The sequence below is a fragment of the Mobula birostris genome, chromosome 25 (assembly GCF_030028105.1).
Source record: "Mobula birostris isolate sMobBir1 chromosome 25, sMobBir1.hap1, whole genome shotgun sequence".
Classification (NCBI taxonomy): domain Eukaryota; kingdom Metazoa; phylum Chordata; class Chondrichthyes; order Myliobatiformes; family Myliobatidae; genus Mobula; species Mobula birostris.
In genome coordinates this window covers 3,140,652-3,155,081 of record NC_092394.1, presented here as the reverse complement: position 1 = coordinate 3,155,081, position 14,430 = coordinate 3,140,652, and the positions used below count along the sequence as shown (strand labels likewise).

At 39.5% G+C, this 14,430-nt stretch overlaps 1 protein-coding gene across 2 annotated transcripts in view; it reads left to right on the top strand.

Moving 5' to 3' along the window:
* The window catches only part of ywhae1 (tyrosine 3-monooxygenase/tryptophan 5-monooxygenase activation protein, epsilon polypeptide 1), a 36,148-nt gene extending 22,901 nt beyond the window's left edge, over nucleotides 1-13,247 (top strand). Inside the window, exons 2-7 of one of the 2 annotated variants that reach the window (XM_072242789.1) lie at nucleotides 1,803-2,002; nucleotides 4,060-4,166; nucleotides 5,935-6,141; nucleotides 6,902-7,038; nucleotides 9,606-9,651; nucleotides 12,221-13,247. In XM_072242789.1, the coding sequence (XP_072098890.1) occupies nucleotides 1,803-2,002; nucleotides 4,060-4,166; nucleotides 5,935-6,141; nucleotides 6,902-7,038; nucleotides 9,606-9,613 (659 nt within the window). In that variant the 3' untranslated portion in view covers nucleotides 9,614-9,651; nucleotides 12,221-13,247. The remainder of the gene's footprint in view (nucleotides 1-1,802; nucleotides 2,003-4,059; nucleotides 4,167-5,934; nucleotides 6,142-6,901; nucleotides 7,039-9,605; nucleotides 9,652-12,220) is intronic. The other variant, XM_072242788.1, reaches the window with a different exon arrangement.
* Nucleotides 13,248-14,430: the final 1,183 nt, after the last annotated feature.

Here is a 14,430-nt window from a genome sequence, read left to right as displayed (position 1 = left end):
GAAGTTAACAAAGTAGAAAGTAAATTTATGCCTACCCTTACAAATAGCCTGCGACCACCAGACTATGTTACAAACTATCAGGAAAACAAAATGACTAATGCAGGTCTCTATTCTCTGCAATTAGCCTTTTTAAATCTGATCTTTGCTTGCAGTTGGATTGAAAAGTTGAGTAAGTTTGCTGTTGTGTAATAAATTGGGTGAGATACGCATTTACATCTTGTCTTTAATTATCTTGAATTGTTACCTTTGACAATTGTGACTGGTCTGTCAATCATACTGGGTGTACACAATTGAAAATTTTGTAGTGGTTCTGGCTTGTCTCAGGAGCTCCTGCTATTGGTAGACATGCACTCCTAATTGTAGATGTCAGGGCATAGATCAGTTTGTCTAATAATTTTCTATTTCAGTTAACATCGCTAGTGTAATGTGTTTCTAGGTGGCATACATAACATTCGTGAGTGATTTGTATTTGCTGAGTTTCTGCATTTGACTGTCAATCAGCGACTGATTGTTTTTGAAGTTGATGTGTGCAAATCTTGTACTACATAGTTTTAAATGGAAGCATATATGAGATTGTGTTAAGTACAAGTATGTAATGTCTATTTCCCATGGTGCCTAATAATAGAGGGCATGGGTTTCAAGTGAGAGGGAAGAGGCTTATAGGGGATCTAAGGGACAAATTTTTCACACCATAGTTTTTATTGGGAGTTGACTGCTAGCAGTGTTTGTGGAGGCAGGAACAGTATTTACAAGGCATCTTGATAGGTACTTGAATGAGCATGGTATAGAGGGATACATAGACTTGATGCCAACAAGTGAAATTAGTATAGATAGGCATAATGGTCACAATAGGTGTAGCACGAAGGTCTTGTTTCTGTGCTTTACAACTAAATGTATTCTGTATAGAGATTTGGGACATTTAAAGCAGGTGCTTTGTTTCTTTATGGTTTTAGTGTTGATGCTCTTCTGTGCTGAAGCAAAAATTGCTTTTGGTGCTTGGCAAATATGGGTGGTTTTCTTGACATATCTAATGGATTGCAAATTGTACAGATACCTGTCTGGTCCAGAACTAACAAACTGTAGGAAAATTACATGAGTTTAATAATGAGAATTCTTTGCTGTAAGAAGCAATCATGGTGGGGAAAAAACACTAGTAAAAGTACCTTCCATGTTCTACAGTCTTTTAGATTCCTTCAGCTCGTCACCTGCTAGTTTGTACTCCTTAACTCTACCACCACCTTATTTTGGTTTCTGCCCCATTCCTCCCCAGTTCTGGTGTAGGGTCTCGGCCTGAATGTTAACTTTATTTCTCCCCATAGATGCTGCCTGACCTGCTGAGATTCTCCAATATTTTGTGTGTGTTTAAAATTGCTCCCAATTTTTATATGTATGTAGATTAGTAGGGAATGTGGCAAACTTGTCTCATCTTGATTCTATCTTTTGTTCCAGCTAATTCAGTTTGTAAGTTCCCTGCTGAAGAATAATGGAAGCTTGTGTAGTGCTTAGTTAAATTAAACAAACTAGCAGTTTTAAGGTGTAAAGCAAAAATGCATCCACCCAAGGTAGTTGTATGACATCAAAGTTAATTTTGTACTGAACACTAAACTTGGCAACTTGCATGTGGAGTATTAGTGCAAAAGTGTTTGGTAGCTCTCCTAGAACAGTAAAACTTGAGGTTCTTGCTCTACAAGGATTAATTTTGCATCAAATAATAAAATGAGAAACTTGCAAGGCTGCAGTTATGGCTTTAGATTGGTCAATCATTGTTTCTATGCCAATAAACACATTTCCTTCTTCAACAGAAATGGTGGAATCGATGAAGAAAGTAGCTGGTATGGATGTGGAGTTGACGGTTGAGGAAAGGAATTTGCTGTCTGTGGCCTACAAAAATGTTATTGGAGCACGGAGAGCATCCTGGAGGATAATCAGCAGTATTGAGCAGAAGGAGGAGAATAAGGGTGGAGAGGAAAAGATAAAAATGATCCGTGAATACAGACAGACGGTGAGCCTTACAAATTTATAGGTGTTAGTGTATGTCAGCAGACAGTGATTTGGTTGCTTACAACACTGATTTCTGAACCTCAGTATTTTTCATTGGGCTTGATTTTGTTTTGTGTATTGTATTAATTATCTTATTAAAATTCTGTTCAATGTTACTTTCATTGTACAATTAAATGATCTTTGGAGAAAATGCAAAGTTGCCAGGTAAGGTGATGGGGTCCCTGCCAGATTTGATTGCAGGGGGTTGGTCCAGATAGCCATTTGGTCAGAGCAGCTGATGACAGTCTTGAAAATATTCTCAAGATTTAAGCATTTTAAAAGGAAAACAAGAGTAACAGACTAACCCTTTCATACCTTGGATTATTATCCACACTGGGAGTAGGTACATATATATAACCTTTGTTCTGCATATTTGGTATAAATGATGCTCTATGACTTAAGAGTTGATCAGGTTTGTGCCTTGGCTCAACCATTCCTGCTTTACCATAAGGCTAGAAATGGCAAAATTCTGTTTTTTAAAAGGTTCCATCGTATTAACAACTCTGCAGATAAAGCTCAACCTTGATTGAGTAGTAAGGAGGTCCTTTATTTTTAAATACCCTTCCAGCCATAGGGAGCAGTGCTTGGTTTAGCTATATTTCTCTGCCGCAGATGAGTGATCTGCATTGTCAGGAACTTAATCTTACAGTAAAACTGTTTCTACTGTTCTATCAATTCTGTTCCAACCAAGATTCAAATCTTGCTTTGCAAGCAAATTTCAGCTGAGAATGCTGGAAACTAGCTGGATGGGAAAAGTCTGATTCAAGGGCTACCAAGATATTAAGTTAATTAATTCCAGCATTCTGTTGTTCTGGTCGATGTTTAGCATATAGACTTCAGTTCAAATTATTTGGAAAATCTCAGTTTTAGAAATCCATTTAGTTCGTAATTCACAGTGGTTATGTAATATAGGTGTAGTATGACATATTTTGTCTAGTGCCAAATTCCTGCCTCTGTACATGGTGATCTGCTGCTCTGAGATAATTCCCATTTGAGATCTTAGTATGTGAGAGTAATGTGGCTAAATTTTAAGTGCTGGTAGGAATGTTCTATTTTTAAGTGGGCGAATTGCAGGAGCTGTTCCAGTATTTTCATTTCCTCCCCCTTAAGTTGTGAAACTTCTGAAGATCTACATTTCACAATTTTCTTTGCAGTTTCCTGCAGTTTTTATGGGATGATCTTACAGAGCATAACGTGGCAGGGTAATACAGAACGTGGTCCAAGCTAACATTCAGTGGATGACTGCATGTACTGTGTGGAAGTGGGCCATTGCAGTTTATTCCCATGTTCCTTTTGTCATTGGTTTCACTTGCTGATCTAATCGGAATAGTAGTCACTCTTGGCTGAGGTTTAATTACATCAGTGAAAGTCTGTTTGGAGCAAGGCAGAAATGGTTTGGTTATCACAGGCTCAAGTTCAGAAATCTTTTCATTTGTTTCCCTTTAGGAGGGCAGTTGGAAACTTCCTAATTCTTTGCAAAGCAAATACTGTGGTGTTTTGGATCAGTTAGAATCTAACTTTGCCCTCTTAAAGGTGCATCATATCCCTGTGATGCAATACAGACTTCCATTCAATTAGTGTTACACTTGAGCACGCTTCTGGTGCTTTTGTTCAGTTCAGTATTTTGTATGTGGTGTTTGATGCCTCAGTGATACATTTTGCCTTAGAAATCAGTATAAATTTCCTTCTATCTAGGAACACATTAAATGTATCTCAAACACAGATGTCCAATACGCAGCTCCAAACCCAAAAGCTATACTGCATGGATATGCATTGTCATCTGTGACTTTTTGTTTTAAACTGCTGTGAGGCATAGCAATTCAGTTAACCTATCCTCTAGCTGAATGTATTGAGACATTTGCACTTAAATAACTTGCATTCCATGGCTCATTGGTAAGCTCTGGTTGTCAATGTTAGCAGAAGCACAATTTTATCCAGTGAAATTTGCATTGATCTTGTCAATATATAATGGTGATTTATATAGGCTCTAGAGTGTTTAAAGTGCTTTTATTGTTTCAGGTTGAGAATGAGCTGAAATCAATTTGTAATGACATTCTGGATGTACTGGATAAACACCTCATTCCTGCTGCCAACACTGGGGAGTCGAAGGTTTTCTACTATAAAATGTACGTACCAGGCATTTTGGGGAAGTGTGCAGTTACTTTTTAAGAACTGATTGCACAGAAGTGTTCCACAGTCATACTGGCTCTCAATAGGAGCGATGCACAGTTTAAATCAGCTGGAATGTACATATTGCCCTGTAGCTTGCAGCTCAATTATAAAATAGCACTTTTTATGAGGGATTCATCCAAGAGTTGAGAAATGATAATATTGCCTTAGTGATCTAGTCCAGTTGCTAGCTGCTTCCTCATGATTGTGATCACAGAATGTAAGGTGTATTTCTGGACTGTCATCAGAACAATACTTGGGGCCACTGTAATTAACCAGTACATCCATTGAAAATATCAGTACAATTATCCAGTGATTTCTTTGAGTGTACTTCCATGTGGATATCTGCAAATATGTCAGAGGCAGCCATGACTGACTGTCTGCTTTGTACTGTTAAACTGCATCCTGGCTGGGTTAAGCAGGGTAGGATGCTATTACGCCTTGAAATAAGGCTTTAAACTGATCTTCAGAAAGCATTTGACAACATTCCACCAGAGGCTTTTGCATTAGGTAAGAACTCGCAAAATCAGTGGAAGTGTTAATATGGATTGAAAACTGGGTCAGAATAAATGGGTCTTTTCTCAAGCAGTAATTAGTGTTGTATCCCAAGGATCCATTCTTGGCCCTCAATTATTTACCAGAAATATTAATCACTTGAAATGGTAGCAGAATACCAACCAAGTTTGTGGAGCAAAGGCTGGTATGCTGTAATTACTTTTGCAGCCACAGGATGTAGATAGTTGAGTAGGTAATCTGTTATCAAATGGAGTTTAATGTGGGGAAAGTATGAGGTCCTACTCTTGGGTAAGAAAAATCAAGAGGCAAACTTCTCTGACTCAAGAGAAATCTCAAAATGGAGTACAAAGGGATCTAGGTTTTTTCCCCTGCAGGAATCAAAAAAGGATAGACAAATGTAACTGGCTACAAAGGTAAATGGCTTATTGGCCTTTTCAAGGTAGCTGGTTTATAAATGTTGTTTCATTTTTACAGTGTGTCAAGTTGCACGTGGAGTATTCTGCACTGTAGCCCTCCTAATATTGGAGGCAGTCCAGAAAAGATTTACTGTGGGCTAATAGTGGTGCCAAGGCATTTGTCCATCATGAATGATTAAAAACTGTATAGTGTGGATCTGTATTCTTTAAAGTGCAGATGATTGATGGGTGATCATATGGATGGCTGAGCCCCAGTCCAGGGTTGAGAGTAGAAGTGGGCATGGCAGTAGATGTTGAGATGTTTCCAGTAGTGGAAGACTCCAACAAGGAAGCCTCGTTGCAAAGTCAGAGGCAAGTCATTTAAAGTGGGAGGTGGTGGTGGTCAAGAACCCTGTACCCAAGAGGATTGTGGAGGTGTTTGAGGTGGTGGGTAAGCATTTGAAAGGTTGAGGAACTGTGGGCAATGCAAAGGCCTAAGGCAGACAAGTTATGAAAGTTGGAGTAGCCTTGATGAACCTACTGACTTCTGCTTGGTTTTGTTAAACAATAGATGTTAATCTAGTCTCATTGTAATTGCTTCTATTTGAGATGTGGGATAGAACATAATGTAAAGGAAGGAGGTACAGTAATGTGGGAATCATTTAATTACTGGCAGTTTTCAAAAGCAAGTAATTTTTGTGTTGATCTGTTTTAATGAAACTGGTTTTAAATCTCCATTGCAGTGAATAATGGGAATGAAACCACTGCAGTGATGTTGCTTGGGATCACTAATTGTTAGTTGTTCTTATTGCAGGAAAGGTGATTACCACAGGTATCTGGCAGAGTTTGCAACAGGGAATGACAGGAAGGAAGCGGCAGAGAACAGCTTGGTCGCTTACAAGGCGGCTAGTGATATTGCAATGACAGAACTTCCGCCAACGCACCCCATCCGCTTAGGGCTTGCTTTGAATTTCTCTGTATTCTATTATGAAATCCTCAATTCCCCTGACCGTGCCTGCAGGTATGTATGGAATATAGAATTGCAAATGTTGCCTTAGCTGTTTTTGTATGTCAAAATTATTTTTTGTTAGTTTGTTTTGAAGGCTTTGGTCTTTACTATGGGTCCCAGGAGTACTCTGGTGTCTTGTCTGAATAGTACCTTGTGTATGTGCTATTTCACTATGTTAGAAGTTGTCAGCGTGCAAGTTACAGCTTGCAGTGTGGGATTTCAGAGTTCAGTGCTGGCGTCCTCTGTAAGAAGCTTGTAAGCGTGTGGGTTTCCTCAGGGTGCCAAAGTTTTCTCCCATTATCCAAAGACATACAGGTTAATAGGTTTATTGTAAATTGACCTGTGATAAAGCTAGGGTTAAATCAGGGGTATTGCTGGGCGACGCGGCTCACTGGGCTGGAAGGGCCTGTTCTGCGCTCTATCTGTAAATTAATTGATCTATCCCCACTCTAGGATGCCAATCTGAGGGATTACTGTAACCTTGGTGTGTAACATTAAACTAATGTCTCCGCTGCCCTTTCTGTGCTTCAAATGGATAAAAGTTTCCTGGTACATATTCGATGAACTTCCAGTCGACATTCTTTTCTCATGCAGTGCTGCCAAAACAAACAGCGTGCTCATTTAAATTATGCAGGTTTTGAGAGTTTGCTCCTTTAGAGCAGTTCCTCCAGCTGCTGAATCATTCCACCAAAAGCTGTAGGCTGAGATGCTAAGTACCAATCTGGACTGTCACATCCTTATTTGACTGATAGAACAAACTTTCACCTTGCAGATTGGCAAAGGCGGCATTTGATGATGCAATTGCAGAACTGGATACCTTGAGTGAAGAAAGCTACAAGGACTCTACACTCATTATGCAGTTGTTACGTGACAACTTGACACTATGGACTTCAGACATGCAGGGAGATGGTACGTAAATGGCCAAAGTTATTGATTTGCAGGATCTTATTTCCTTGTGTAGAATCAACTTATTTTCCTGTATGCATCTGTTCTTTACCTTTGTTTCTTTGAAACACAAGGAGGAGTGGTTGTGTTTGAGCTATGTAGTGAGATCACAGTACAGGTCGATCTTTACTAATCCGACTACCTGTAATCCGGTTCCTTCGATAATCCGGCACTGATCATAGAAACATAGAAAATAGGTGCAGGAGTAGGCCATTCAGCCCTTCGAGCCTGCACTGCCATTTATTATGATCATGGCTGATCATCCAACTCAGAACACCGCCCCAGCCTTCCCCCCCATACCCCCTGACCCCCGTAGCCACAAGGGCCATATGTAACTATGCTTAATGTGATCCCTATAATTTGGCATTTTCACTAACCTGGCACTCCTCAGGTCCCAGTGGTGCCGGATTAGTGAAGGTCGACCTGTACAACTATTTTATATCTCCTTGCATGTGTCATGCAGTAAAGATAATGGAGACACTTTTTTTCATCCAGATTATTACAGGGATAAGAAATTAAATGGATTTCTTCTGAGGTGACTGGTATTTTGGAAACATCCTTTAGGACAGTTTATCCTATTTGACTTGCAATGAATTGTCAAGTCACCGTTGCCGGTCTTTTGTCAACTGGAAATAACCTAATAAGATTATTTCCACTGGTTTTGTGTTTCAAATTGGTACATTGTGGTTTTAGTTTTATGAAAGCCTTCTGGGTCTTTTAAGTAGCCACTTGTAAGGCTTCGTTTGCAGTCATGTTATGGACATAAATGCTTTAAGACTTGAGAGCAAAATTGCATATTTGCCCTATTATGTCTGCTCTGTCATTCAATCATGACAGATTTCCTCTTCAACCCCATTTTCCCTATAACCTTTGGCTAATTCAAACTCTGCTTTAAATATACCTAGTAATTTTCCCACCATTGCTGTCTGGCAATGAATTCCAAAGATTCACCATTCTCCAACTAAAGAATTTCCTCTTCATCTGTTTTAAAGGGATGCCTTTCTGTTCTGAGTCTCTGACCTCTGAACTACTATTGGAAACATCCTCTCCACATCCACTCTCAACCTTTCAATATTTAGAGGGTTTAATTAGATTCTTTTTCTCTTCTTCCCCCACCACCAATCTTCTAAACTCCAATGAGTACAGGTCCAGACCCATCAAATGCTCCTCATACTTATCATACTTAACCCTTTCATTCCCAGAATCATTCTTGTGAACCTCCTCTGGAACCTCTAATGGCAACACATCTTTTTAGAGGAGGGGCCCAACCCAAAACTTACCTCAATACTCTCAAGTGCAGTCTGACCAGCACTTTATAAAGCCTCAGAATTACTTCCTTTTATATTCTAATCCTCTCAAAATGAACCCTAACAAAGCATTTGGCTTTCTTACCACCAACTGAACCTGCAAGTTAATCTTTGGGGAATCATGCACGAGGACTCCCAAATCCTCTTTACCCTTGCTTCCAAATCTCCTTGTTTAGAAAATAATTACATCTTTATTCCTTCTACCAAAGTGCATTACCATGCACTAGCCTATGCTGTATTCCATTGACCTCTTCTTTCCCCATTCTCCTAATCTGTCCAAGACCTGCAGGCTTCCTGCTTTCTCAAAACTCCCTGCCTGTCCACCTATCTTTTAATCATCCACAAACTTGGCCACAAAGCCAGCAATCCCATTATCCAGATCATTGACATGTGAAAAGAAGCAATCCCAACATCAACCTCTGTAGGACACAGTTAGTCACCGGCAGCCAACCAGAAAAGATCCCCTTTATTCCTACCTACTCTGCCTTCTTGGTTTCTTTCCATAACGCCATAGGCCCTTGTCTTGTTCAGTCATCTTGTCAAAGATCTTTGGAAAGTCCAAGGAAACAACATCCATTGACTCTGCTTTGTCTATCCTGTCCCAAGGATTCTCAACATCCAAGCAAGTGAGGAAAGTGAACACTTAAGTGTTAATCATACACTGCCATCTGCTGAGTGGCAGTTTGGGAAGTATTTGATAAATTCTGTCCAATCAACTGCAGGTTGATCTTTCCATAGTTGGCAGCAGTAACTGTGACACACAAAACTGGGTTAAAGGCCAAAAATTCTCAGAAGAACTTGTCAGTTGGGGCATCTTTCACTGCACTTTGATTAGTCCCCTTTTTTCCCCCAAATCTAAAACTGATATGCTCTAAATTGAGCTTTAGTTCTGAATTTCATGTACAGGGTGGCTAGGTTTAATACATTGCTGAATTTCTTTAGTGCTCTTGCTCTTTGTTCTTCGATTTAATATTGTGAAAACCATTTCTATCAGGAAGTATAATGCTGAATGTAACCTTAATGGTATTGAATGTCAGCTTGGTTGCTGAGTGAATAATTACATTTGGGATTGGCACTACAAGGTAATTAGGCTGCCTAGTATAATTCATCTTGCATTTCAAGCAATTTTATTCTATTACTTGTGTCCTTAGTTGTAGCATTGTTAAATATTCTTTTGTTTCTATATTCATTTTCTTCTGTTTTACTTTTCTCCTTCCTGAATAGATTCCTAAAGGATATGAACCATTCACTCCCCTGTAATCTGTAATTTGTAAGTCGCTGTAAAATGCCAAGCAGTTCTTGCATATCCCAAGATGTCACAGTCCCATTTTCAAACTAAATTCTAATGATGCATAATGTGCGGCTTTTGGCTTGCAAGCAGTAAGTTGTTAACTAATGCTGATTCAGGACCGTTTTGTGATTCTTTTCTTGCTGTAAATTTCAAAGCTGTGAGATGTAATTATCCCAAGAACATTAGAGAGTTGAACCTAGGTGTTTGGTTGTGCTGGTGCTCTCAGTAACTTGTGGAGTTAACCAGTGAAGATCAGATGCTTCCTAATTCTGATGTTCTCCATCCTGGCAGCTGTTTCAAATGACATGACCGTGTCTGGGACAGCGGAAAATGCTGTCTTCAGTTCTGGTGATGTAAAGATTCAGAAGAAAGTAAAACTAGTAGCTTGACAAAAATTGCAACCAAACAAAATTCAGGGCCCAAAACAACACCCCATCCCCCTAATTCTGTGCAGGGCTTTGTATACCTTGCCTGCCAATAGTACTGACTATTGAGTAGTACAAAAGCACTCCCAGAAACATGAGCTTTATGCTAATATCTTTGAGATGTGTTTACTAATCAAATGGATACTTTATGCTGTAACCCCAGTTGAGTTCTTAAAATCTTTATAGGCAAACAAGGAAAATCAAAATTGGATTGTGGTTTTCCTTTCTGTGACATCAGCCCGTCATTGTGTTAACTTTTGTGTAGTTGTTCACAGTTGGACCTGAATCAGTTGCTCTAATAGAGTTGAAACATACTCGGCAAAGCTGCATTTCAACTTGTGGGTCTGCTCAGGTGTGATGTGGTTTCACCCATTTCTGTATTTCTGCAAGGATAGCTTTCTCCAGGATTCCCTTGTCCCCTTTACCCTCCCAATTACCCCTGCAACTGTGCTAAGTGCTATATTTGCCCCGGCACCTTCCTCATCACCATTCAGGACCCGAAACCTTCCAGTTGAAGTGGTGCTTTCACCTGCCAGTGTTTTATTGCATCCATTGCTTTTGGTGTTGACTTCTTCTACATTGAGACCTGACAATTAAGGGGATTGCTTTGAGCACCTTTGCTCTGTCTACCACAGCACCCAGGATCTCCCGATCCCTACCAACAGGTCTGCCTGTGGCTTGCTCTACTACCATGATGTGGCCAGATGCAGATGTGGGGGGGGGGGGGGGGTGCAATGCCTGCTAGTTTGTACTCTGCTGCCTTCCTTTCCAGTCCTGATGAAGGGTCTCAGCTCAAAACATTAGCAGAATCCTCTAGTATTTTTTTGTGTTATTCATTAAAACCATGTAGTGTATTTGCACTGAAGTTAAACCAGGAACTTGCCCTTCACACTGAAATCTTCCCCTGAACTTAGTACAAAATGATATATTCAGTCAATTTTTTGGGGAGTGCGGGAGAGTTGGTGTGGAGTTAACTGATAATTAGACTCAAAATTTAAGTGGCATTGGTGCATGCTAGAGTTTTGCAGTTTTCAACTAACCCAGAAACAATGGTAAATAGCTTGGTAGTTATAGCAACAGTAGTTTTCCACTGTTGGTTATTAATAGATAGAAATTATGCCTAAATTCTAGATGTAGTAATGTCACTCCATGGAGAGAGATGTATTTGGTGTTGAACCAGTTTCCTCTTAAAAGTTAGGAATCCTAGCAGTGTTTAAAATGTGTTGGGGTTTAGAGTTGGCTACTGAACCTTTTCAATTTGACTAAATTCTTCTCTGAGGAATTGCTGTTCCTGTTACATAATCATATGTACATTTTTTTTTACCTAGAATAATCAAAATTGTACTTATGGCCACTAAGTCGTAGAAAATGATTCCTGAAGGTAGTGATTCTATCTTTGGAAGGTGGCCTGCTTTGGGCCCATCTGAGTTATCATAGTAATTAAATGAAATTACTTCCAATGTTACTTTAACAGATCTAATGCAATCTAAAGTAAGCCTGCTAAAGTGTGAGTATGTTGAACATTCATGTACGAGTATTTTGAGATCTTTGTAGTCAGAAGCTGGATTTGTTGTACCCAACAGTTGGAAGTGTAGTGTTTGCCAGGTGTTCACTTTGGTCTGGACACAAGCATAACACCAGTCATCTGATCTCTCCATTTCTCTGCTGTAACCACTAATAATGCTGAAGGCACTTGATTTAATTTATAGTTGGTGATTTTGATCAGGCCCTGTTTCCATGCCCTTCTAACAAGGGGAGAAAATGTTGGATATACTCTCTGTAGCATGTGCAGAATAACTTGTTACTCTGTGATCAGATCCTGCATCTTCTCATGGTAAAAACAGTGGAGGTGGGGGAGGATTTATCAGTTGTCTGATCATCTGTTGAGTGTGTGCTTGAAGCTAAGTAGAGTTGAAACTAGCCTGAACTGAAGAGTAGTGGCATTCAGTAGATATGGAATGGTTTGGGGCAGGCTGCCCGTTGCTTCAGTAGCTGGAATGTGCCAGCTAATCTCTAGAAAGCTGCATGTATCTCTGAGAGCTGTGATTTGTAGCTGCTGTTCCTGTGTGTTGTTAGATTGTAAACCAATTATCTTTATGATCATTTTGTTCCCTTTTGCACAGGGGAAGAACCAAGTAAAGATGTGGTGCAAGATGTTGATGACGACAATCAGTGAGAAGACATGGCAAATGAGAAGACCCTGTCTGCCCCTCTCCTGCCATCCCTATAGTCCCAGTCCAAGCTGAGAACCAGTAAATTTGATGTTGGTACTGGACCTCAGAATTAGCTATGTGCCCATTTGGGTTCCGAGGATTATTTTTGTTTTTTTATTTTTATTTTTTACTTGTTTAAAAAAATCAAAAGGCAATGCTGGCTCTCTGTGGATGCTTAACTGGGACCTGCTGTCTTTGACTAGATATCACAATCCTTTGAAAATCTTTTTGAATAAACTGTTCAATTCTACTAAATCCAGTTTTGTGACTAATTCATGCCTGCACCTTTTTACCCGTGGCAATCTGAGCAGTGAATTGGTGGTCAGACATGAATCACAGTGATTGATCTGAGCCCAGCTCCTGTGAATGCTGCAAAAATCTTTGGTCCATTTGGGGGAGGGGGGGAGCGGTAAAGAAATTAGGTATTTACAACGCACCAAACAGTCTTAACCACCTTTGTGATTGCATGCTCTTGGTTTGCTTTACACCTCAAAGTGTACATGCACATCCACTATCTAAGCAAATAAAACTGTGTTATTTGTGAGCAGTTGAGTAGCTAGCTCTGAAAGTCTTTGAGCGTGATGTGCACTGTTTTCTTTCAGTGTTTTTAACCCTGAAGCTAGCAGGTACCAGTTACAATCCATGGGTAGTCCTTTGCTGTTATTTTTTTGTCCATCCTGGCAGAGCAGGTCGTGTTTGAGCTGCTGTTGAAGCCTGCATGCTTTGTTAAAAAAAAAATTTTTTCTGACCCATTCCTCCTCTTTCTCTCCCTCCTCCCACTGCCCCCTTGTTTCTCTCTCTGTTCAGTATGTGTAACTTGAAGCTAATTTGTACTACTGGATATATCTGACTGGAGCCACCGATACAGATATGTATCCTTCTTACTGAAACACAGCATGGATTAATATTAAACTTAAAATAAAAGAACCTAAATTAAGATCTGTTTTACTGTTTATCCTGATGGTCACTTTTTCTTTGCAGACATTAAGGAAAGAATTGGTTGTTTGTGTGGAGTTGGTGTTGACATTTGAACTGATAGTGGAGAGAAGTTTGAGAATCTTAAACTGCCCTGCAGTGTTCCTGGCTAAATAAATTAGTTCACATCAATTGTTTTTCTCTGGTTGACAAGATATACTGAATGGTGTGGTGGGATTTCAACTTAGTACCTTTTATATAAATGACTTGGATAAGGTTAACAAAAGTTTGATTACTGAGTTTACTGATGACACAAAAGTTCTGAAAAGAAGACTACAAAGGATATGGATAGTGTTGATGGGCAGAGGTATGGAAAATGGAGTATAGCATGAATTTCATTTTGGTATGAAAAATCACAGTACTCTGAAATGCAGAGATCTAAATGCACTATTAAAAGGATAGTGTGCAGGTAATATTAATGATTAGGAAGGGGAAGAATTTCACCTCAAAGTGAAATTGAATAGAAGTTGAGGTTATTTAGAGTGTTGAGTATTTATTTGTCTTTGCTTAAGAAAGGATGTTAACTCGCCAAAAAGTCCATTAGATTAAAATCTTAAATAACTTGGGCTTGTCTGAGGAAAGCTTGGATAGCCTAGGCTTGCATCTGCTAGAATTGATGGGGGGAAATGGGATGATTAAAGTACAAGATCCTGAGAGCTTTGATCAGGTAGTGAAGATATTTCCTCTAGTGGGAAAAATCTCAACAAATGATACCCGTTTAAAATTAAGGGGGTGGCCATTTTCAGAAGAGGTAATTTTTCCCCAAAGATACTGAATTGCCCTTGAAACTTTTCAAAAGACAGTGGGAGCAGAGCCCTGGACTTTTTTTGAAAATGCAGTGGATTCCGATTAATTGGGACATCGGTTAATCGGGACAGCTGCTTGTTTGGGACAATTCTTAAGGGATAAAAACAAATTGAGAAAATAGCTGGGATTCCCTCCTTTAATTTGGGACAGGAGCCTGTTGCTGAACAGTTTATAACTAGTCAGTCATGTGCAATAGTGTGGCCATTAGACTTTACACCATGCTTAGAAGTTTTTAAGTGGTGTCAGTTGCATGTGCTTGTGTTCAAAAAGCAGTAATTGTCACTGATAGTTGAAAATTAAGCAGACAATTCACAACTGTTTGCTCACTATAGTTTCAG